Genomic DNA, 22,324 nt, shown 5'->3' with positions numbered 1-22,324 from the left:
ACATAGTAGGTGGGGGCCCTGTATATTGTGTACAGTAGGTGGGGGTCCTGTATATTGTGTACAGTAGGTGGGGGTCCTGTATATTGTGTACAGTAGGTGGGGGTCCTGTATATTGTGTACAGTAGGTGGGGGTCCTGTATATTGTGTACAGTAGGTGGGGGTCCTGTATATTGTGTACAGTAGGTGGGGGTCCTGTATATTGTGTACAGTAGGTGGGGGTCCTGTATATTGTGTACAGTAGGTGGGGGTCCTGTATATTGTGTACAGTAGGTGGGGGTCCTGTATATTGTGTACAGTAGGTGGGGGTCCTGTATATTGTGTACAGTAGGTGGGGGTCCTGTATATTGTGTACAGTAGGTGGGGGTCCTGTATATTGTGTACAGTAGGTGGGGGTCCTGTATATTGTGTACAGTAGGTGGGGGTCCTGTATATTGTGTACAGTAGGTGGGGGTCCTGTATATTGTGTACAGTAGGTGGGGGTCCTGTATATGGCACATAGGAGTTGGGGAGGGTCATGTAACAGACTGTCAGGGCATCGGGTATGTTGCTTACATTGCAGTATACAGTATTTTTCGCAGTGTATATGCAGTAGCGGATGTTTTTGGCTCCATAGCAGTACATGTGTCTGCACCCTCTGAATCATTATTTAAATTTAATTAGGAAATGCTCAGGAAAAAAAATGATATTCAAGAAAACAGGATGTAATTACCCTTCTGTAGTGATCACGAAGGGAGATCTTCAATTGAAGTGACATATCATGCATTTATTTATCAGGTGCTATACTCCAGAGCTGCATTCATACTTCTGCAGGGTTCATTCTTCATGGAGGTAGAAGGACACTACCAGGCTACTAAAGTAAGATATCTGTCTGCCTTCTTGGAGTTGTTAGGAATATGTGATAAGGTTGTTCTCGGTTTCTAATGATAGCAGCAGAACTGTGAATGCAGCTCTGGAGTATAATACAGACTGTAATTCAGATCAGAAGTTCAGCATTCTCACTTTCTTCCCTGCTCCCCCACTATTGGCCGGTTTGGCCACTTGGCTTTTGTTGGCAGAGGTCACAGCAGCTGCTGAATTACTGGGTGGATTTATTGTAGCAGTTTATATATAGTCTTAGCGGTGGGTGCCAGCGACCTTCTTGTGTCTCTTTTCTGTCTTTCAGTCTACCATTGCCCAGGAATATAGAGACCGCTTAAGAAATTGCACAAACAACAGTTTATTTTTTATTGGAAAAGCCCAAATTTGCTGCTTCCCTCCAGAGCTGCATTCATAATTCTGCAGTCTTCGCAGCAAAACTTTTTGTTTAGCGTCCTACATATGATGTATTATTGATCACACTTAAAAGGACGCAATATATGAATTAGATATTGAGCGAACAGTATTAATTCAATTTCCACAGAGGCGGAATAATATTTTTCCAAAAACCAGTCTTCGCGAGATACGTCTGGGCTGTGCGTGCGAAACACAACCTGCTGGTTCACGTGGACAGTCAGCGCAATAACTGCTGTTTAGTAGTAGATTTTCAGGTTTCACATACCTTATATATGAGCGCCATCTGGTGGTTATTTAAAAAAAAATACTTTTAAAGGGGTAATCGCAGCCTTGGAACCATTTTTATTTGTAACTTCAATGCATAAATATAATTAGGCAATTTTGGAAAATCAGTTAAAAGCTGTTAAAGGTGTTTTCCAGGACTTTTAACCTAAAATAGGGGGGAAAAACTATATATATATATACACAAAAAACTTTAAATGTAAGATACTGACAGTAGTATTTGAGGGGGTAAACAGCAGTGAACATAACCAGCTCTGGTCACTGCTGTTGGAGGCAGTTGCCGGCTGTATAACGCTGCCAGCACCCGCTTTTAGTGGAGCGGGCTCAGCTCCTGAACCTGCTTTGTATACCTGACATTCATTGTTCTATTACGTCCTTGTCAGGGAGGGGTTAAAGAGGAGCTGTCACCTTTACTAGCATGTCCATTTTAACTCCTTCGCCCCCAGGCGATTTTCCATTTTTCGTTTTTTGCTCCCCTTCTTCCCGGAGACATAACTTTTTTTATTTTTCCGTCAAACAGAAATATGGGAAAAGAACATTTCTAAGCCGGATATTCCCTTAAATGGGCGAGTTTCGGCTTATTATCCAGCAGGGTGGCTTGTTTACCCCATTCACCCCCAGGCGATTTTCCATTTTTTTTTTTTTTTATTTTTCCCTCCCCTTCTTCCAAGAGCCCTCACTTTTTATTTTCCTGTCCCCATAGACATAAGAGGGCTTGTTTCTTGCGGATTGAGTTGTAGTTTTGAACGACGCCATTCATTTTACCATATAGTGCACTGGAGAACTGAAAAGTGCGGTGACATGCAATTTCCTAATTTTTTTTATTTAGCATATGGAAAAACTGAACTGGCAATATGATTCTGCCGGTCAGAACACATACGAAGACACCAAACATGTATAGTTTTTATTTAATTAAGTGAAAAAAAATAATAATTGTAAAATACGTAAACTTTTTTGTCACCATTTTCAGAGAAACCGTAACATTTTCATTTTTTGGGATCTGGGGCCGTGTGAGGGCTTCGTTTTTGTGACCTAAGCTGACGCTTTTACTGACCCCATTTTACGGTAGATACAATGTTTTTCGTTGCCTCTTATTGCAATGTTGTGGAAGCCAAAAAAAACACATAATTCTGGTCAGTGAACGGAGTACATTGGCTATGAACTCCGCTTACCTTATTTACGTCACCGGAAGACACTGCGCTATGACGCGCAGCTCAGTGTCTGTGCTGGATGCCCGGCTGAACACTTACAACATGCCAACAATCAGCATGCTATCTAGATGTAGCAGAGGTAAACTTGTCAAGGGACAAATGGATTATCTTCTTGTCGGAGAGGTGAGGAATATGGTGTATATTTTTTTTGTCTTTTACAGGTGACATGGGCTTCGCTGGATTATATATTCTCATCAGACAGATGAGTATAAGTTTGCTTTTATAATTTTTTTTAAATAAATGTGTAAAAGTGGGGCATAGTGTTGATTTCAAATAAAAAGGACTTTATTCAGACTGTTTTTTTTTTTTTTACTATTTGACTATGGGCGTAGTAATGGGGGTGAAGACGCCTCTACCTGAAAAGTTCCAGTTTTGTTTCATCGCTCCATACAGCTGGATCCCAAATCTTCTGTGACTTATTATTTATAAGATTTTGTGCTTATTGGAGGCAAATTTTCCTGTGTTTTGGGGTCTGAAGAAATGTTTGCGCACAGAGACCTTCAGAATTTACTGGGCAACCGAATCCTCAGTGCCCACTGCCAACACGTTCTACATCAGGTCTATGGTAGTCAGTCTGGTCTTTGATCACCTGCCTCATCTGGGATCTGGTGGCAGCTTCCACGTCCAATTACTGCACTACTTATCTTTTTTTGACCAATTTCTTAACAGCCCAAGAATATTAGCAACCTGGAGGTCATTGCCCTTGAGGAATAGACTAAAACTCATCAGGAACATTGCCAGAAGGTTTACAGCAGGTTACAACAGCCAGAGGGGCTCTTCTAAGTACTAAAGATGCTTGAAGCCGTTCTAAGTACCTAAGCATTTTATCTCAGAAATCCCTTACAGATGGGTTCTCCGACCTGGAAACGAATCATGCAAGACCCAGGGTTACATTGTGTTACTTTATTACAAACAACTACAGGCTTTCTATCCATTTTTACGAGAAAAACAGAGGCACTTCAAACAGCAAATTCATTTCAACTGTGCGTAACTCCATATAATCAGATAAACCCCCTCCCCCGACAACTAAGAAACATACAGAAAGGTCCCCGACTCTTGCTCCACCGTCTCATCATAAAAGGTTGGGATATAAGTGCCATAGGTCTATGACAGCGCAGTTTATTCTCCAATCTGAAAAATAAAGATCGGAATCAGACTTGAAGAGTTCAAGGGAGAAAACGGAAAAAACAAAACCAAAAAACTTTGTACTGTGCTGCGAGTCCATACAAAATCGGATGGAAGATCCGAACTGCCGGAGGCCGAAGAACAGCGCCATCTGGTGGCAAGTTGTAAACACAAACTTTTGGGAGCCTGAATAGTGGCTAGATGCCATTCAGGTACTTGGACAAACCCTTCTAATTTCCAGTGTTTCCCCCCCAAAAGTAAAATAATAAAACAGAAACTTCTACTTCTCTCAGGTGCCAGCCCTGTTTCCGAGGCGTTGGCAGCGGCTCTCCCAGGGATCACGTAACACTTATGTCACACAATCCCTGATGCCAATCAGCGTTCGCTTCATTCTCTCTTCCTGCTGACGTAATTGACGTCCTGAGGAAGTCAGAGCTGGGGCTGCTGTCACCACCTGTAGATTCCTTGATTTGTCCGAAAGTGGAAAAAAGGAAGACAGCGCCGATTGGCCTCAGGGATCGTGTGACATAACAGTGTTACGTGATCACTGGGAAAGCCAGTGCCAACGTCGCGGGAACAGCGCTAATTAGGCACTGGGCTCACGTGACATAGCCACTGCAGGACAGCCCCGGGAACGCGAGTGCAGAAACCGCTGGAATGGCAGCAGAGGTGAGAAGAACTTTTTATTTAAATCGGAGCAAAACATTCAGGTCGAAAAAGGGTTGTCAACTACGTATGACATGGCGTGGTGTTAGGGCAGCCGGGTACATGACGGTGCGTTGCGTTCGGGCAGCCGGGTATATGACGATGTGTGGCGTTCGGGCAGCCGGGTACATGACGGTGCGTGGTGTTATGGCAGCTGGGTACATGACGATGTGTGGCGTTCGGGCAGCCGGGTATATGATGATGTGTGGCGTTATGGCAGCCGGGTACATGACAGTACGTGGCGTTCGGGCAGCTGGGTATATGACGATGTGTGGCGTTATGGCAGCCGGGTACATGACAGTACGTGGCGTTCGGGCAGCTGGGTATATGATGATGTGTGGCGTTATGGCAGCCGGGTACATGACAGTACGTGGCGTTCGGGCAGCTGGGTATATGATGATGTGTGGCGTTATGGCAGCCGGGTACATGACAGTACGTGGCGTTCGGGCAGCTGGGTATATGACGATGTGTGGCGTTATGGCAGCCGGGTACATGACGGTGCGTGGCGTTGGGTGTAGATACACATAATTTGCCACTAGTTAGAAACATGTGCCTGCCACTACAACTGATACGTTACCAGGAGCCCGTCACATTTTGTGACCCCGTAAAGTGGACATGGGACTTCCACTTGCCACCATTAAAAGGGATTGTCCAGACTTAGAGTACACGTCTGAAGCCACTGTCAGTGTGCACACTGTCAGGATTCTCTGATTCTGGGAGCGTCGGGCACGTGACCATAAGTACGCGATTTGCATAAATGTGGTCATGTGCAGACTAGACGTATGCGGCTTTACTCAATACAAGTGAATTGAGCGAGGCGAGACATGTCTAGTCGGAATGTGGCCGGGAGCATGCAAATCATGTGACACTTGCAGTCATGACAGCATGTAACTTGCCAACAGCCGCGGGTGGATCCTGTTCAAGGCACATGACCGCTGATCAGATCAGCGGTCATGTGCGGGGAAAGATGCGGGCTCAGCTCCGGAGCCAGCATCAAGAGCGGGAACACAACCTTGGACGTACCTATACGTCCAAGGTCATGAAGAGATTAACACCGATGGTCTACACTTCGGATGTCTGATTGGAGCACCCCCCGTTGATCAGCTGTACCCGGTACCAGCTGGAACTGCTCAGCTGTGGAGCTGCACAGCACAGCTCCGTTGACTGTATAGTGGCCGCGGCTGTTACTGCACATTCAAATTAATAGGAGGTGGATGTGCAGTAACGGCCGCGGCCACTATTCCGACGACGGAGCTGTGCAGCTCCACAACTGGGCAGTTCCCGCGGACAGCGGGAGCAGCTGATCAACGTGGGGTGCTGGGTGTCGCACCCCCACCACTCAGACATTGGTGACCTATCCTAAGGACAGGCCATCTATATTAAAGTCCTGGACGACCCCTTTAAGACACACTGGGATATGTTTTATTGTTTCACCGTCTCACTCTTCCTCCTTCGCCACATTATTTGGTAGATAAGTGTTTGACTTCTTTTCCAGTCTTCTTCAGGGTCTCCAGCAATTGGTCCGCGGAGTGATCACCGGACTCGATCACCACCTTCTTATTCGGCAAATCAATTTCATACTGGACATCTGAAGGAGAAACGACTTCGATCAATAAATGAATAATGGTCGGGGGGCATAGGATACAGGGGCAGCACAGACATTCAGAGAAAGGCAAGTCTATGTGGTTACACAATACAATCCCCGATGCAAAGTAAGTGCAGTGCGCAGGCGCCGGGCCTCTCTGACCTTTCCAGATGCCTGCGCACTGCAGTACTTTGCTCTACCCTCAACAGGGCAGACAAAGTACGCCGGAGCCGGAGCATGAAGCCAAGAGGACGTCATCTGATGAAGATGGGAGACGACGGACCCGGACCAACAGTGGGACCTCCCCTGGGTGAGTAATCTAACCTCTTTCTCCTTTTTCAGGTAACATCGGGGGCTTATCTACAGCATTACAGAATCCTGTAGATAAGCCCCTGATGCTGGTGGGCTTACCTCACCAGCGATTTTCGGGGTGACAGGTTCCCTTTAAAGGATCGATATTGACTTTTAGGATTCCAACAGGTGACGCTAAAGTTCTAGTCCTCTTCCTCTCTGAAGAATCAATTTGTATATTTAAGAGAAGCATGCAAGGCCTATAAGTCTCCTTACATGCCAGGCCTGACTTGTCACTCTGCACAATCAGAAACCGTACTTCGATCATAGAATACATTTCAAAATGTTAAGTGTTCCTTTAAGAAAAGGATTCTTTGTTTATTATGCACCCATTACATCTAGTGTTCCATACATTTTTTTTTCTTTTAATACTAATTTTACTGTTAAATCTTTCTGACGGGACCCGATTGTCTATTCTCTAGGCTAATGGCGCAGCCAACTAATTTCCTGTAGGTTTATTGTTTTGGGACACTCAGCAGGGAGCCATTTCCTTGTCTTTTCATTTTATTTTTGGCAGCGAGCGCAGAGTTAAATTTTAAGATTTGACAATGCTAAACTTTTAAATGATCAGCCATAACATTAAAATCACTGACGGGTGAAGCCAAGAACATTGATTTCCTTTTGTTAACGGCATCAGTCGGGTGGTGGGATAGAATCATTTAAGGAATACAAGTTCAAAGTGTTCCACAGCAATTTTTGGAATGTTAAAAAATAAAATAAATGAACATTTATTTATTTTTTTTTTTTTCCCACAAATTTTTTTTTACTTCTGGTCCAATTTGTTTTATTTTCCCAAGGGTAACAGGAGAAATTGGACCCCAAAAGTTGTTGTCCAATTTGTTCTGAGTACGCCGATACCCCATATGTGGGAGAAAACTACTGTTTGGGCGCATGGGAGAGCTGCAGGCGCCAGCACCAAGGGCATGCAGGTAGGGGAGTATGATGTGTGCTGGAAGCTGGCGGCTACGGCTGGCATTGTGCGCCATTACAGCAGCGGCACAGGCTTTAGTCACAGCCGCTGGCTCTGGCCTCTGTGACCCGCCGCTCCTCCTCCGGCTTTCTGGGACAATGACTCGTGTATAAGCCAAGGGGGGGGGGGGGGGGAATGCCATTTTCAGCACAAAATAAGTGCTGAAAAACTCGGTTTATACACGGGTATATACGGTAATTAGAATTTTTATATTCATTTTTTTTAAAAATTTAACTTTTTTTTTTAGTCCCACCGAGACTCCAACCTGCGATGGTTTGATTATTATATTATACTGCAATACTACTGTATTTTTTTTTTTTTTTTAAATGAAATCTGCCTATGGAAGCCCATCCACATGCTGGGCTTTTCAGAACCAAGATGGCAGCCATGGGGGGCCTTAATCGGATCCCTGGCCGCTATGACGTCCCACCAGCACCCTGCGATCACATTGTAGGGGGCAGATTCAGAGCTCTGGTCGCCGCTGTTACACAGTCAGCGTCTCCTGGGTATGGTGCGGGCTCAGCTCTTGAGCCGCCTCCATACTTGAGGATCAGACACAGAACATGTGGTTACATCCTACATTGGGAAGGTTAAAGGAGTCGTTCTGATCTTTCGTTAGGAGAGTTTATCAATATCAGGAAACCCCCCTCAATCAGTTGTTTGCAGGTCCTGGGAAGAGACCCAAAATACCACAGCGCCATACACTTTGTAGTGGCCATTCTGGGGAACTGCAGCTCAACTGCATTCACTCAAATTGAAGTTAAACTGCAATACCCGAGAGTGACCACTATGGTGTGTATGGAGCTGTAGTGTCCCGGCGCCTTACGCCATTTGCCTGCAATCAGCGGATCGGTTTGGGTCCCGATTGTTGAGCCCCATCGATCTGGTAATGATAACGTAAGATCCTGGCAATCCCTTTAAAGTGTTTTTCAATTAGGGGCAGTTTTTGTTGTTGTTGTAATTATCACCCCTTTAAACAGATTAGTCTTCATTTGGGGCTAGCACAGGTCATGTGCAGTAGAGGGCAGCTTTCCACATAATTAAACATCTGCTCATATTTAAGAATCCTTACCTCCGAGCCGTGAAAGTACACGGATCACAGCGTTTGAGCAACCCTCGCAGGTCATGTCCACGAAAAACTCTTCCTTCTGGAAAAGAAATGAGAAATTATTACATCAAACCGTGTAACATTTGACCCAACAACAGAGTATTTTATCTTTTCCCCGATGTTGGCGGCGACTGCTCAGTTACAAAACTGCACAGCGCCATCGACTGTATAGTGGCCGCGGCCGGTACTGCACATCAATAAGACTTTTTTTTATCCTTTGGGATTCACTGATAATATGTGTGTATAGAACAAGGCCCTGTCTCACGCCGTGGGGAATGGAGACCTCACCATCCCATTCCTGGTGGGGCTCCACAGATAGGATTTGCATCAATCAAGGACATTTATGGAATATAAATGTCCTTAACGTGAGTACCGCCTTAAAGTCTGGTCGTATTTCTACTCGATCTGCTAATACATGGTGCGTGGATGAAATATGAATTCAATTCCATCTCGTGTCTCCCTCAATAATAGAAAACTGTACTTAAAGGGATCCTGTCAATAGATTTTCCATATAGAAGTAATGGTATGGCTGTATTGCCGCTTGTCCCCCCATTAAAATGATACCTTTTTAGTAGGGATCCGATGTGCCAGTCATGAGAAATCTAGTGTAGAAGCCGTATGCAAATCAGTCAGGAAGTGCACGGGGGGCGTGTCCTTAGAGTGGAACAGCTAAGCTTCCAGTCCAATTTACATATGACTTCTGCGCTAGGTTTCTCTTGAGTGACAAACCTATATCTCACATTTTTTAGAGGAAAAGCGCCTACACGAATTCCATAGAACCCCTGTCCTTAAAGGGATTGTCCCAGAAACCATTATTTTGGGGTAAAACCCTCTCTAAAGTAACCCGACCCTTCAGATCATCACAGGTTACTTTCTAGCATCTTTTTCTGGCTCCAGCTCCTCCATAGTGGTGCCTCTCTCAGCTCAGTGCCAAGTGGGACAGGAGGGTGACCCATCACTGCCATCATCTGTACTCCAAATACGTACATCTTGATATCAGGGCAGCTGAAGACAAATAAAATGTTGGGAAAAAAAAAAAAAGGGGTTTGGAAGCCATTTACATGTTTTTTTTCTTTACAGTAATGAAGACAAATCCCCTAGTAAAGTGTATAGTAAAGTCCCATAACTTTCTATACTGGACAAAACTATAAAAACAAAAAAAATGAAAAAAAAAAAATGAAAGTTTAATTACTCTAATGTACTAAAAAGAAAAAAATGCCATCTCCACAGGGTTCAAAGGTCAAAAAGCAGGTAATTAGGGATGAGCAGACCCGTGAAAGTTCGGGTTCTTGTAGCCTACCCCAAAGTTTGGTTACCAGGACACTCCCCCTTCTGCTCTTATATTTGGGTTGTCGATCTTTCCTGTAATTAAAGGGATTATTTATAGACGTCTACAAAAAAGGGAAGGTTTTATAGGGTTTATGAAGACTAATGGTACCTTCACACTATGCCCCAGAGGTGTTACTATTGGAGGCACAGGTGGGCGACGTGTCATAGCGGTTTTGGGTCGACAGCGGCATTTAAGTGCCGCAATCCGGTATAGAAGTTTGACGAGTCGATGTGATCGCAGGGAGCCGATGGGTTGATGACAGCAGGGGGCGTCTGAAGGATCTGTGATGGCCAGCTTGGGGGGGGTCATATGAGACACTGATTTTTGTTCTGTATACAGTGGGTACGGAAAGTATTCAGACCCCTTTACATTTTTCGCTCTGTTTCATTGCAGCCATTCAAAAACGTTTATTTTTCTTCTCATTAATGTACACTCTGCACCCCATCTTGACAGGAAAAAACCCCCCCAAAATGTAGAACTTTTTGCAAACTTATTAAAAAACAAAAACTGAATTATCACATGGTCATAAGTATTCACCCCTGGATTTGGGGATCCTCTGCCATTCTTCCTTGCAGATCCTCTCCAGTTCTGTCAGGCTGGATGGTGAACGTTGGTGGACGCCATTTTCAGGTCTCTCCAGAGATGCTCCATTGGGTTTAGGTCAGGGCTCTGGCTGGGACAGTCAGGAATGGTCACAGAGTTGTTCTGAAGCCGCTCCTTTGTTATTTTAGCTGTGTGCTTAGGGTCAATGTCTTGTTGGAAGGTGAACCTTCGGCCAAGTCTGAGGTCCAGAGCACTCTGGAAGAGGTTTTCATCCAGGATATCTCTGTACTTGGCCGCATTCATGTTTCCTTCAATGACAACCAGTCGTCCTGTCCCTGCAGCTGAAAAACACCCCCATAGCATGATGTTGCCACCACCATGTTTCACTGTTGGGATTGTATTGGGCAGGTGATGAGCAGCGCCTGGTTTTCTCCACACATAACGCTTAGAATTATCACCAAAAATTTCTATCTTCGTCTCATCAGACCAGAGAATCTTATTTCTCATAGTCTGGGAGTCCTTCATGTGTTTTTTTTTTTTTAGCAAACTATGAGCTTTCATATGTCTTGCACTGAGGAGAGGCTTCCGTTGGGTCACTCTGCCATAAAGGCCCGACTGGTGGAGGTCTGCAGTGATAGTTGACTTTGTGGAACTTTCTCCCATCTTCCTACTGCATCTCTGGAGCTCAGCCATAGTGATCTTGGGGTTCTTCTTTTCCTCTCTCACCAAGGCTCTTCTCCCACGTTTTCTCAGTTTGGCTCGATGGCCAGGTCTAAGAAGACTTCTGGTGGTCCCAAACCTCTTTCATTTAAGGATTATGGAGGCCACTGTGCTCTTAGGAATCTTGAGTATTGCAGAAATTGTGTTGTAACCTTGGCCAGATCTGTGCCTTGCCACAATTCTGTCTCTGAGCTCCTTGGCCAGTTCCTTTGGCCTCATGATTCTCATTTGGTCTGACATGCGCTGTGAGCTGTGAGGTTTATATAGACAGGTGTGCGCCTTTCCAAATCAAGTCCTATCAGTTTAATTAAACACAGCTGGACTCCAATGAAGGAGTAGAACCATCTCCAGGAGGATCACAAGGAAGTGGACAGCATGTGACTTAAATATGAGTGTCTGAGCAAAGGGTCTGAATACTTATGACCATGTGATATTTTAGTTTTTCTTTTTTTAATACATTTGCAAAAATTTCAACATTTCTGTTTTTGTTCCGTCAAGATGGGGTGCAGAGTGTACATTAATGTAAAAAAAAAAAAATTGAACTTTTTTTAATTTACCAAATGGCTGCAGGGAAAAATTTAAAGGGGTGTGAATACTTTCCGCACCCACTGTACAGCAGTAATGCTGTGTTATTACAAGTGATCAGACAATTGCAAGTTCAAGTCCCTTAGGGAACTGGAAAATAAAGTGAAAAATTGAAAAGAAAAAAAACAAAACTAAAGAAAACCCAAAACAAAACCACCTCACTTTTCCTGTTAAAAGTAGAGAAGTGTGGGGGAAAAAAATAAATAAAAAAGCATATTTGGTATGACTGCAGACATAGATTGTACCAGACAACCCCTTTAAGGAAATAATCAGTAGAGAATTTTTAATACACGAGATGTCAGAGGCTTCCCCCCTGATAAGCTATGGGCAAAGCCGGCATTTTGTCGCGTTATATCCACGTTTATGGCTGTTTTTCTTACTTATCCATAAAAGTATAAAACACCTTCTTTTATGAGACATGTGGCTTAGGTTAAACAATGAAAGTCAGGGCGGTGTGACTCCATCTGAGACTATAGAGCCAAGGGTTTTTTGTTTTTTTTTCTTTAAAAAGGTAAATCTCCGTACGGTTACACTACAAAATCAACTACTGATGAGCAAGCATGCTGGAATAAGGTGTTATCTCAGCATGCTCGGGTGCTAACCGAGGGTCTTCGGCCTGCTCGAATAATATGTTCGAGTTCCCGCGGCTCCATGTCTCGTGGATGTTGGACAGCCACAACATATGTAGGGATGTCTGTTAGGCAATCCCTGCATGTGTTGTGGCTGTTGAACAGCGGTGAGACATGGAGCCGCGCGGACTTGAACGCATTTTTCGAGCACTCTGAAGACACTCAGTTAGCACCCGAGCATGCTCAGATAACACCTTATTCCAGCATGTTCCCTCATTACTAATCCTAACCCAATATGTAGTGGGTGTACTGATGATATTAGCAAATACATCTAATTAGACATATGGTATAGTTCTTCTGATTCACCGTCTTATGAAGGGGACGAGTGCTATCCGTCAAAACGACATATAGCCATCGTCCTATTCTTACGGTCATCTGTACGAGCCCTAAAACGTGCTCAGCCATAGCGAAATCTCTGACCTATGGCCGAGATGATAGTCAGTCCTTTCTTCTTCTTCAAAAAAGGGTCCAATTCTATGGCTACAATCCTCACGAGCACCACCCTGGAGAGAGAGGCCACCTCACGAGCACCACCCTGGAGAGAGAGGCCACCTCACGAGCACCACCCTGGAGAGAGAGGCCACCTCACGAGCACCACCCTGGAGAGAGAGGCCACCTCACGAGCACCACCCTGGAGAGAGAGGCCACCTCACGAGCACCACCCTGGAGAGAGAGGCCACCTCACGAGCACCACCCTGGAGAGAGAGGCCACCTCACGAGCACCACCCTGGAGAGAGAGGCCACCTCACGAGCACCACCCTGGAGAGAGAGGCCACCTCACGAGCACCACCCTGGAGAGAGAGGCCACCTCACGAGCACCACCCTGGAGAGAGAGGCCACCTCACGAGCACCACCCTGGAGAGAGAGGCCACCTCACGAGCACCACCCTGGAGAGAGAGGCCACCTCACGAGCACCACCCTGGAGAGAGAGGCCACCTCACGAGCACCACCCTGGAGAGAGAAGCCACCTCACGAGCACCACCCTGGAGAGAGAAGCCACCTCACGAGCACCACCCTGGAGAGAGAAGCCACCTCACGAGCACCACCCTGGAGAGAGAAGCCACCTCACGAGCACCACCCTGGAGAGAGAAGCCACCTCACGAGCACCACCCTGGAGAGAGAAGCCACCTCACGAGCACCACCCTGGAGAGAGAAGCCACCTCACGAGCACCACCCTGGAGAGAGAAGCCACCTCACGAGCACCACCCTGGAGAGAGAAGCCACCTCACGAGCACCACCCTGGAGAGAGAAGCCACCTCACGAGCACCACCCTGGAGAGAGAAGCCACCTCACGAGCACCACCCTGGAGAGAGAAGCCACCTCACGAGCACCACCCTGGAGAGAGAAGCCACCTCACGAGCACCACCCTGGAGAGAGAAGCCACCTCACGAGCACCACCCTGGAGAGAGAAACCACCTCACGAGCACCACCCTGAAGAGAAACTACCTCACGAGCACCACCCTGAAGAGAAACTACCTCACGAGCACCACCCTGGAGAGAGAAGCCACGATCACACAGAGTTATGCGTTAGGAGTTTACAAACGACAATTATTCAAGCAGAAACTCCATCTTTTTTGGGAAGTTTTTTTTTTTAAAGAGTTTTTCATCTGAAGGGTTTTTGCAGCCTTTTGATTGGACAGTGCCAAGTTGGAGCTTCAAAGAATTGACAGGTTTTTTTTTATCTCACCAGAAAAAATAAAAAACAAGATACTCAAAAAAAATAAAAAATAAAAACAAACAAAACACGTGAGCAGGAAAGCAGAATTACCATAGAATTAAATGTAGAAAGTTTTCAGAAAAATAGAATTTCGAAGCAGATCTGCTCCAAACATCTGTGAGTATACCTCGATAAATCAATCTCTACCCGCTAACGAGAATTATTTTGCACCCGTCTGGTCATTTATAATATTGCCTAAAAAACTGACCTGTGTTGTGGCTGTCGAACAGCCGCGGGGACTCGAACATATTTTTCGCCGCACACAGGCACGGTGAGGGCTGACTTACCGGCACGGCCGGTCGCACACAGGCACGGTGAGGGCTGACTTACCGGCACGGCCGGCCGCACACAGGCACGGTGAGGGCTGACTTACCGGCACGGCTGGCCGCACACAGGCACGGTGAGGGCTCACTTACCGGCATGGCCGGCTGCACACAGGCACGGTGAGGGCTGACTTACCGACACGGCCGGCCGCACACAGGCACGGTGAGGGCTCACTTACCGGCATGGCCGGCCACACACAGGCACGGTGAGGGCTGACTTACCGGCACGGCCGGCTGCACACAGGCACGGTGAGGGCTGACTTACCGGCATGGCCGGCCGCACACAGGCACGGTGAGGGCTGACTTACCGGCACGGCCGGCCGCACACAGGCACGGTGAGGGCTCACTTACCGGCATGGCCGGCTGCACACAGGCACGGTGAGGGCTGACTTACCGACACGGCCGGCCGCACACAGGCACGGTGAGGGCTCACTTACCGGCATGGCCGGCCACACACAGGCACGGTGAGGGCTGACTTACCGGCACGGCCGGCTGCACACAGGCACGGTGAGGGCTGACTTACCGGCATGGCCGGCCGCACACAGGCACGGTGAGGGCTGACTTACCGGCACGGCCGGCCGCACACAGGCACGGTGAGGGCTCACTTACCGGCACGGCCGGCCGCACACAGGCACGGCGAGGGCTGACCTACCGGCACGGCCGGCCGCACACAGGCACGGTGAGGGCTGACTTACCGGCATGGTCGGCTGCACACAGGCACGGTGAGGGCTCACTTACCGGCATGGCCGGCTGCACACAGGCACGGTGAGGGCTGACTTACCGGCATGGTCGGCTGCACACAGGCACGGTGAGGGCTCACTTACCGGCATGGCCGGCTGCACACAGGCACGGTGAGGGCTCACTTACCGGCATGGCCGGCCGCACACAGGCACGGTGAGGGCTCACTTACCGGCATGGCCGGCTGCACACAGGCACGGTGAGGGCTCACTTACCGGCACGGCCGGCCGCACACAGGCACGGTGAGGGCTCACTTACCGGCACGGCCGGCCGCACACAGGCACGGCGAGGGCTGACCTACCGGCACGGCCGGCCGCACACAGGCACGGTGAGGGCTGACTTACCGGCATGGTCGGCTGCACACAGGCACGGTGAGGGCTCACTTACCGGCATGGCCGGCTGCACACAGGCACGGTGAGGGCTCACTTACCGGCATGGCCGGCTGCACACAGGCACGGTGAGAGCTCACTTACCGGCATGGCCGGCCGCACACAGGCACGGTGAGGGCTCACTTACCGGCATGGCCGGCTGCACACAGGCACGGTGAGGGCTCACTTACCGGCATGGCTGGCTGCAGGCTGCTCTCCGGCTCTCTGACAGCTCAGCGCTCCTGCTGGAGGGGAAGCCGCGGTGAGGCCCGGCCCTGCTTCTTCCTGTCGCCCGGAGGAGGAGCAGCCTTCCCTTTCTCTCCAGGCCTGCTGCTGGGGAAGCCGCACACAGGACATGATGCTGCTGCCATCTTCTGGTGTGCACGGTCAAAGTGAGGACAACACAGTTCTCATCATGGGAGAACCCGGCACAAAGTACGTACCCGCTCCTCCGCCTCCTACTAATAAAGTCCTGCTGGAGTCATGGCCGCTGTCACCGCACAACCAGCACATGGCGCCTCTTCCTGCTCTGTTGTGGCAACTCTAACCCTGCTGTAACAGTATGTCCGCCTCCCCGCCGGCACCGACACCGAGCTGTGGGGACAGGGGACGTATCTATAGGGGTGCAGAGGTCACCGTCCCCCCAGCTAGAGGGGCAGACAGGGGACGTAGCTATAGGGGGTGCAGAGGTCACCGTCCCCCCAGCTAGAGGGGCAGACTCAGGGAGGTATCTATAGGGGTGCAGAGGTCACCGTCCCCCCAGCTAGAGGGGCAGACAGGGGACGTATCTATAGGGGGTGCAGAGGTCACCGTCCCCCCAGCTAGAGGGGCAGACGGGACGTATCTATAGGGGGTGCAGAGGTCACCGTCCCCCCAGCTAGAGGGGCAGACAGGGGACGTAGCTATAGGGGGTGCAGAGGTCACCGTCCCCCCAGCTAGAGGGGCAGACTCAGGGAGGTATCTATAGGGGTGCAGAGGTCACCGTCCCCCCAGCTAGAGGGGCAGACAGGGGACGTATCTATAGGGGGTGCAGAGGTCACCGTCCCCCCAGCTAGAGGGGCAGACGGGACGTATCTATAGGGGGTGCAGAGGTCACCGTCCCCCCAGCTAGAGGGGCAGACTCAGGGAGGTATCTATAGGGGGTGCAGAGGTCACCGTACCCCCAGCTAGAGGAGCAGACAGGGGATGTGTCTATAGGGGGTGCAGAGGTCACCGTCCCCCCAGCTAGAGGGGCAGACAGGGGATGTATCTATAGGGGGTGCAGAGGTCACCATCCCCCCAGCTAGAGGAGCAGATTCAGGGAGGTATCTATAGGGGGTGCAGAGGTCACCGTCCCCCCAGCTAGAGGGGCAGACAGGGGATGTATCTATAGGGGGTGCAGAGGTCACCGTCCCCCCAGCTAGAGGGGCAGACTCAGGGAGGTATCTATAGGGGGTGCAGAGGTCACCGTCCCCCCAGCTAGAGGGGCAGACAGGGGATGTATCTATAGGGGGTGCAGAGGTCACCATCCCCCCAGCTAGAGGAGCAGATTCAGGGAGGTATCTATAGGGGGTGCAGAGGTCACCGTCCCCCCAGCTAGAGGGGCAGACAGGGGATGTATCTATAGGGGGTGCAGAGGTCACCGTCCCCCCAGCTAGAGGGGCAGACGGGACGTATCTATAGGGGGTGCAGAGGTCACCGTCCCCCCAGCTAGAGGAGCAGATTCAGGGAGGTATCTATAGGGGGTGCAGAGGTCACCGTCCCCCCAGCTAGAGGGGCAGACAGGGGACGTATCTATAGGGGGTGCAGAGGTCACCGTCCCCCCAGCTAGAGGGGCAGACTCAGGGAGGTATCTATAGGGGGTGCAGAGGTCACCGTCCCCCCAGCTAGAGGGGCAGACAGGGGATGTATCTATAGGGGGTGCAGAAGTCACCGTCTCCCCAGCTAGAGGGGCAGACAGGGCATGTATCTATAGGGGGTGCAGAGGTCACCGTCCCCCCAGCTAGAGGGGCAGACAGGGGACGTATCTATAGGGGGTGCAGAGGTCACCGTCCCCCCAGCTAGAGGAGTAGACTCAGGGAGGTATCTATAGGGGGTGCAGAGGTCACCATCCCCCCAGCTAGAGGGGCAGACAGGGTACGTATCTATAGGGGAATCAGGTTCCCGTCCCCCCAGCTAGAGGGGCAGACAAGGGACGTAGCTATACGGGGCGCAGAGATTACCGTCCCCCCAGCTAGAGGGGCAGACAGGGGGTGTTTCTATAGGGGGTGTAGAGGTTACTGTCCCCCCCAGCTAGAGGGGCAGACAGGGGACGTATGTATAGGGGGTGCAGAGGTCACCGTCCCCCCAGCTAGAGGGGCAGACAAGGGACGTAGCTATACGGGGCGCAGAGATTACCGTCCCCCCAGCTAGAGGGGCAGACAGGGGACGTACTGTATCTATAGGGGATTCAGAGGTTCCCGTCCCCACAGCTAGAGGGGCAGACAGGGGACATATCTATAGGGGGTGTAGGGTTTACTGTCCCCCCAGCTATAGGGGCAGACTCAGTAGACAGCTAAAGGGGGTGCACAGGAATAAAATTCAAAATGGAATGAAAAAATGCAATTTTGCCATTTCTGCGTTTTTAAAAAATTTTTTTTTACACTGTTCAATATGTGGTAAAAGTGACTGTATGATATGATTCTCCAGGTCAATTTGATGACAGCGATACCAGATTTTTAAATTGTTTTATACAGGTCCTTCTCAAAAAATTAGCATATAGTGTTAAATTTCATTATTTACCATAATGTAATGATTACAATTAAACTTTCATATATTATAGATTCATTATCCACCAACTGAAATTTGTCAGGTCTTTTATTGTTTTAATACTGATGATTTTGGCATACAACTCCTGATAACCCAAAAAACCTGTCTCAATAAATTAGCATATCAAGAAAAGGTTCTCTAAACGACCTATTACCCTAATCTTCTGAATCAACTAATTAACTCTAAACACATGCAAAAGATACCTGAGGCTTTTATAAACTCCCTGCCTGGTTCATTACTCAAAACCCCCATCATGGGTAAGACTAGCGACCTGACAGATGTCAAGAAGGCCATCATTGACACCCTCAAGCAAGAGGGTAAGACCCAGAAAGAAATTTCTCAACAAATAGGCTGTTCCCAGAGTGCTGTATCAAGGCACCTCAATGGTAAGTCTGTTGGAAGGAAACAATGTGGCAGAAAACGCTGTACAACGAGAAGAGGAGACCGGACCCTGAGGAAGATTGTGGAGAAGGACCGATTCCAGACCTTGGGGAACCTGAGGAAGCAGTGGACTGAGTCTGGTGTGGAAACATTCAGAGCCACCGTGCACAGGCGTGTGCAGGAAATGGGCTACAGGTGCCGCATTCCCCAGGTAAAGCCACTTTTGAACCATAAACAGCGGCAGAGGCGCCTGACCTGGGCTACAGAGAAGCAGCACTGGACTGTTGCTAAGTGGTCCCAAGTACTTTTTTCTTATGAAAGCAAATTTTGCATGTCATTCGGAAATCAAGGTGCCAGAGTCTGGAGGAAGACTGGGGAGAAGGAAATGCCAAAATGCCTGAAGTCCAGTGTCAAGTACCCACAGTCAGTGATGGTGTGGGGTGCCATGTCAGCTGCTGGTGTTGGTCCACTGTGTTTCATCAAGGGCAGGGTCAATGCAGCTAGCTATCAGGAGATTTTGGAGCACTTCATGCTTCCATCGGCTGAAATGCTTTATGGAGATGAAGATTTCATTTTTCAGCACGACCTGGCACCTGCTCACAGTGCCAAAACCACTGGTAAATGGTTTACTGACCATGGTATTACTGTGCTCAATTGGCCTGCCAACTCTCCTGACCTGAACCCCATAGAGAATCTGTGGGATATTGTGAAGAGAAAGTTGAGAGACGCAAGACCCAACACTCTGGATGAGCTTAAGGCCGCTATTGAAGCATCCTGGGCCTCCATAACATCTCAGCAGTGTCACAGGCTGATTGCCTCCATGCCACGCCGCATTGAAGCAGTCATTTCTGCCAAAGCATTCCCGACCAAGTATTGAGTGCATAACTGAACATTATTATTTGATGGTTTTTTTGTTTGTTATTAAAAAACACTTTTATTTGATTGGATGGGTGAAATATGCTAATTTATTGAGACAGGTTTTTTGGGTTATCAGGAGTTGTATGCCAAAATCATCAGTATTAAAACAATAAAAGACCTGACAAATTTCAGTTGGTGGATAATGAATCTATAATATATGAAAGTTTAATTGTAATCATTACATTATGGTAAATAATGAAATTTAACACTATATGCTAATTTTTTGAGAAGGACCTGTAGATGTTTTTTTCTAACTCAGAAATTTGTAAAAAAAAACAAAAAAACATCAGTTTTTTCTGAGATCTGTAACTTTTTAGTTTTCTGTTGATGCTGTTGGGTGCGGGGGTCTCTCTTTTGCAGGATGAGAAGTAGTCTGTATTTGTGCCAGTTTAGGGTTAATATGACATTCTGACTGCTTTGGATTGCATTTTTTGTGTGTGTGTGTGGGGGGTGACTAAAAAAAATGGCGACTATAGCGTTTTTTTTCTTTTCTCTTACCATTTTTACCGTACAGGTGAAATAATTGTATATTTTGGTAGATCAGGCTTTCATGGACACGACCATATAACAAATGTGCGCTTCTTTATTTGTATTACTTTTTTAATTTTTTTATTAATTTTATTCTTTCTTTATTTTTTACACAACTTTCAACTGTTGTTTATAGATTCTTTTTTAGTTTTAACGTGGCAGTGTTTGCCTTCCATAGTCTCTATTGCTGGATAGGGGGTAACTGAGGATCCTTCAGTGAGCTCGTATTGACAGAACAGAAACCTGAGTTTGTAACTCATTTATCTGTCTTTTTCGGAGCTCCTCTCAGTTGATTTATGACCACATCAAAGTTGAATGCGCCGGGGAAACAAAGAGCCTGGAAAAAAAAACAACCAAATTTTTAATGACACACAATTGCAAAAAGGTGGCAACCTTTATAGTAGACTACTCTCAACTTTGGTGCTCTTGTTAAAGGGGTTGTCTGACTATAAAGTTGGCAGTCACTCTGTGTAACTGCAGCCTTCTGAATCTTCACATCACGCTGTGAGGAGTCTACGGCGTCAGGAGCTGACGGTCATGTCACCACAACTATACGATTGGCATATGTCTGGCCACAGTCCGACTAGACTGTATCCAGCCTCGTTCAATACATGTGCATTGAGTAAGGCCGCGCGTCCACTGCTGGCTCCGGAGGATCCTCACAGTGTGCACGGTGCGAGGAGTCACAAGTCTGCAGTCACATAGAGTAACGTAGACTTGTAGCTTAAGGCCGGACATCACCTTTAATTTCAGCACCTGAGCATGCTCAGATAATACCTTATCCCAGCACATTCACTCATCATTAATAAGCAATCAAATGATTACAGGTTCAAGTCCCCTATGGGGAAGAAAATTTATATATATATATTTTATTATTATTATTAATTTTTTGGGGGATATATTTTTGAGATATACCGTGTATATACATATATAATTTTTTGGGGGGGGAATTAGGCGTTTTTTGGATATATTTTTGATTATATATGTATATCTATCTATCTAAAAAATCCTACAAATGTTTAATCCCCCCCAAAAAAATTTTTATATATATATATCTACTATATAATTGTCTAAGGGTCACTTCCATCTGTCTGTCTTTCTGTCACAGTTATTCATTCGCTAATTGGTCAATTGGTCTCGGCAGCTGCCTGTCATGGCTGCCGCGACCAATCAGCGACGGCCACAGTCCGATTAGTCCCTCCCCTACTCCCCTGCACTCACTGCCCGCCGCCCGCTCCATAATCCCCTCCACTCACCGCTCACACAGGGTTAATGGCAGCGGTAACGGCCCGCGGTGTAACGCACTCCGTTACCGCTGCTATTAACCCTGTGTGTCCCCAACTATTTACTATTGATGCTGCCTATGCAGCATCAATAGTAAAAAATATGTCATGTTAAAAATAATTAAAAAAAACAAACAAAAAACCTGCTTTACTCACCATCCGCCGCCTTTCTCGCTCCTCGCGTCGCTCCCTGGATCGCTCCATTGCAAGCGGCAGCTTCCGGTCCCATGGCTGGTGTGCGACAAGGACCTGCCGTGACGTCACGGTCATGTGACCACGACGTCATCATAGGTCCTGCTCACACCAGCCCTGGGACCGGAAGCTGCCGCTTGCAATGGAGCGATCCAGGGAGCGACGCGAGGAGCGAGAAAGGCGGCAGAGGGTGAGTATAGTAGGACTTCAACGGGCCTTCGGAAGGTGAGTGTATGTTTATTTATTTTTTTTTAAGTCTCTATACTACGTGACTCTGTGCTGACCAATATACTACGTGGCTGGGCAATATGCTACGTGGCTGGGCAATATACTATGTGGCTGGGCAATATGCTACGTGGCTGGGCAATATGCTACGTGGCTGGGCAATATGCTACGTGGCTGGGCAATATACTACGTGACTGTGCAATATACTACGTGACTCTGTGCTGACCAATATACTACGTGGCTGGGCAATATGCTACGTGGCTGGGCAATATACTACGTGGCTGGGCAATATACTACGTGGCTGGGCAATATGCTACGTGGCTGGGCAATATGCTACGTGGCTGGGCAATATGCTACGTGGCTGGGCAATATACTACGTGGCTGGGCAATATGCTACGTGGCTGGGCAATATACTACGTGGCTGGGCAATATGCTACGTGGCTGGGCA

At 48.0% G+C, this 22,324-nt stretch overlaps 2 protein-coding genes across 6 annotated transcripts in view; one reads left to right on the top strand and one right to left on the bottom strand.

The window, feature by feature from the left end:
- Positions 1-3,653: 3,653 nt before the first annotated feature.
- ATOX1 (antioxidant 1 copper chaperone) lies at positions 3,654-15,893 on the bottom strand. 3 transcript variants are annotated; one of them, XM_069763540.1, is made up of 4 exons: positions 15,754-15,893; positions 8,574-8,649; positions 6,030-6,183; positions 3,654-3,896 (listed from the first exon to the last, which is right to left on the bottom strand). In XM_069763540.1, exons 1-3 carry the CDS (start codon positions 15,757-15,759, stop codon positions 6,056-6,058), a joined length of 210 nt encoding a protein of 69 aa, XP_069619641.1. In that variant the 5' UTR covers positions 15,760-15,893; the 3' UTR covers positions 3,654-3,896; positions 6,030-6,055. The 3 variants fall into 3 exon arrangements, with proteins under 3 accessions (XP_069619641.1, XP_069619642.1, XP_069619643.1); XM_069763541.1 differs by lacking the exon at positions 15,754-15,893 and adding an exon at positions 14,550-14,578; XM_069763542.1 differs by having other exon boundaries at positions 3,759-3,896; positions 6,038-6,183.
- G3BP1 (G3BP stress granule assembly factor 1) overlaps positions 15,862-22,324 on the top strand; it is a 22,654-nt gene continuing 16,191 nt past the window's right edge. For all 3 annotated transcript variants that reach the window (XM_069763536.1, XM_069763535.1, XM_069763537.1), the window contains exon 1: positions 15,862-15,997. In XM_069763536.1, coding sequence (XP_069619637.1) covers positions 15,918-15,997 — 80 coding nt within the window. In that variant the 5' untranslated portion in view covers positions 15,862-15,917. The remainder of the gene's footprint in view (positions 15,998-22,324) is intronic.

Source organism: Ranitomeya imitator, chromosome 4 (assembly GCF_032444005.1).
Source record: "Ranitomeya imitator isolate aRanImi1 chromosome 4, aRanImi1.pri, whole genome shotgun sequence".
In the NCBI taxonomy this organism is placed as follows: Eukaryota; Metazoa; Chordata; class Amphibia; order Anura; family Dendrobatidae; genus Ranitomeya; species Ranitomeya imitator.
Note: the sequence above shows the minus strand (reverse complement) of the source record. Positions and strands in the feature narration are given on the sequence as shown.

Excerpts from the sequence above, each read along its gene's own strand:
- ATOX1 (XM_069763540.1), bottom strand. Across the intron at positions 6,184-8,573 it reads TGTACTTTCACGGCTCGGAG|ATGTCCAGTATGAAATTGAT; the intron begins GTAAGGATTCTT and ends TTTCTCCTTCAG.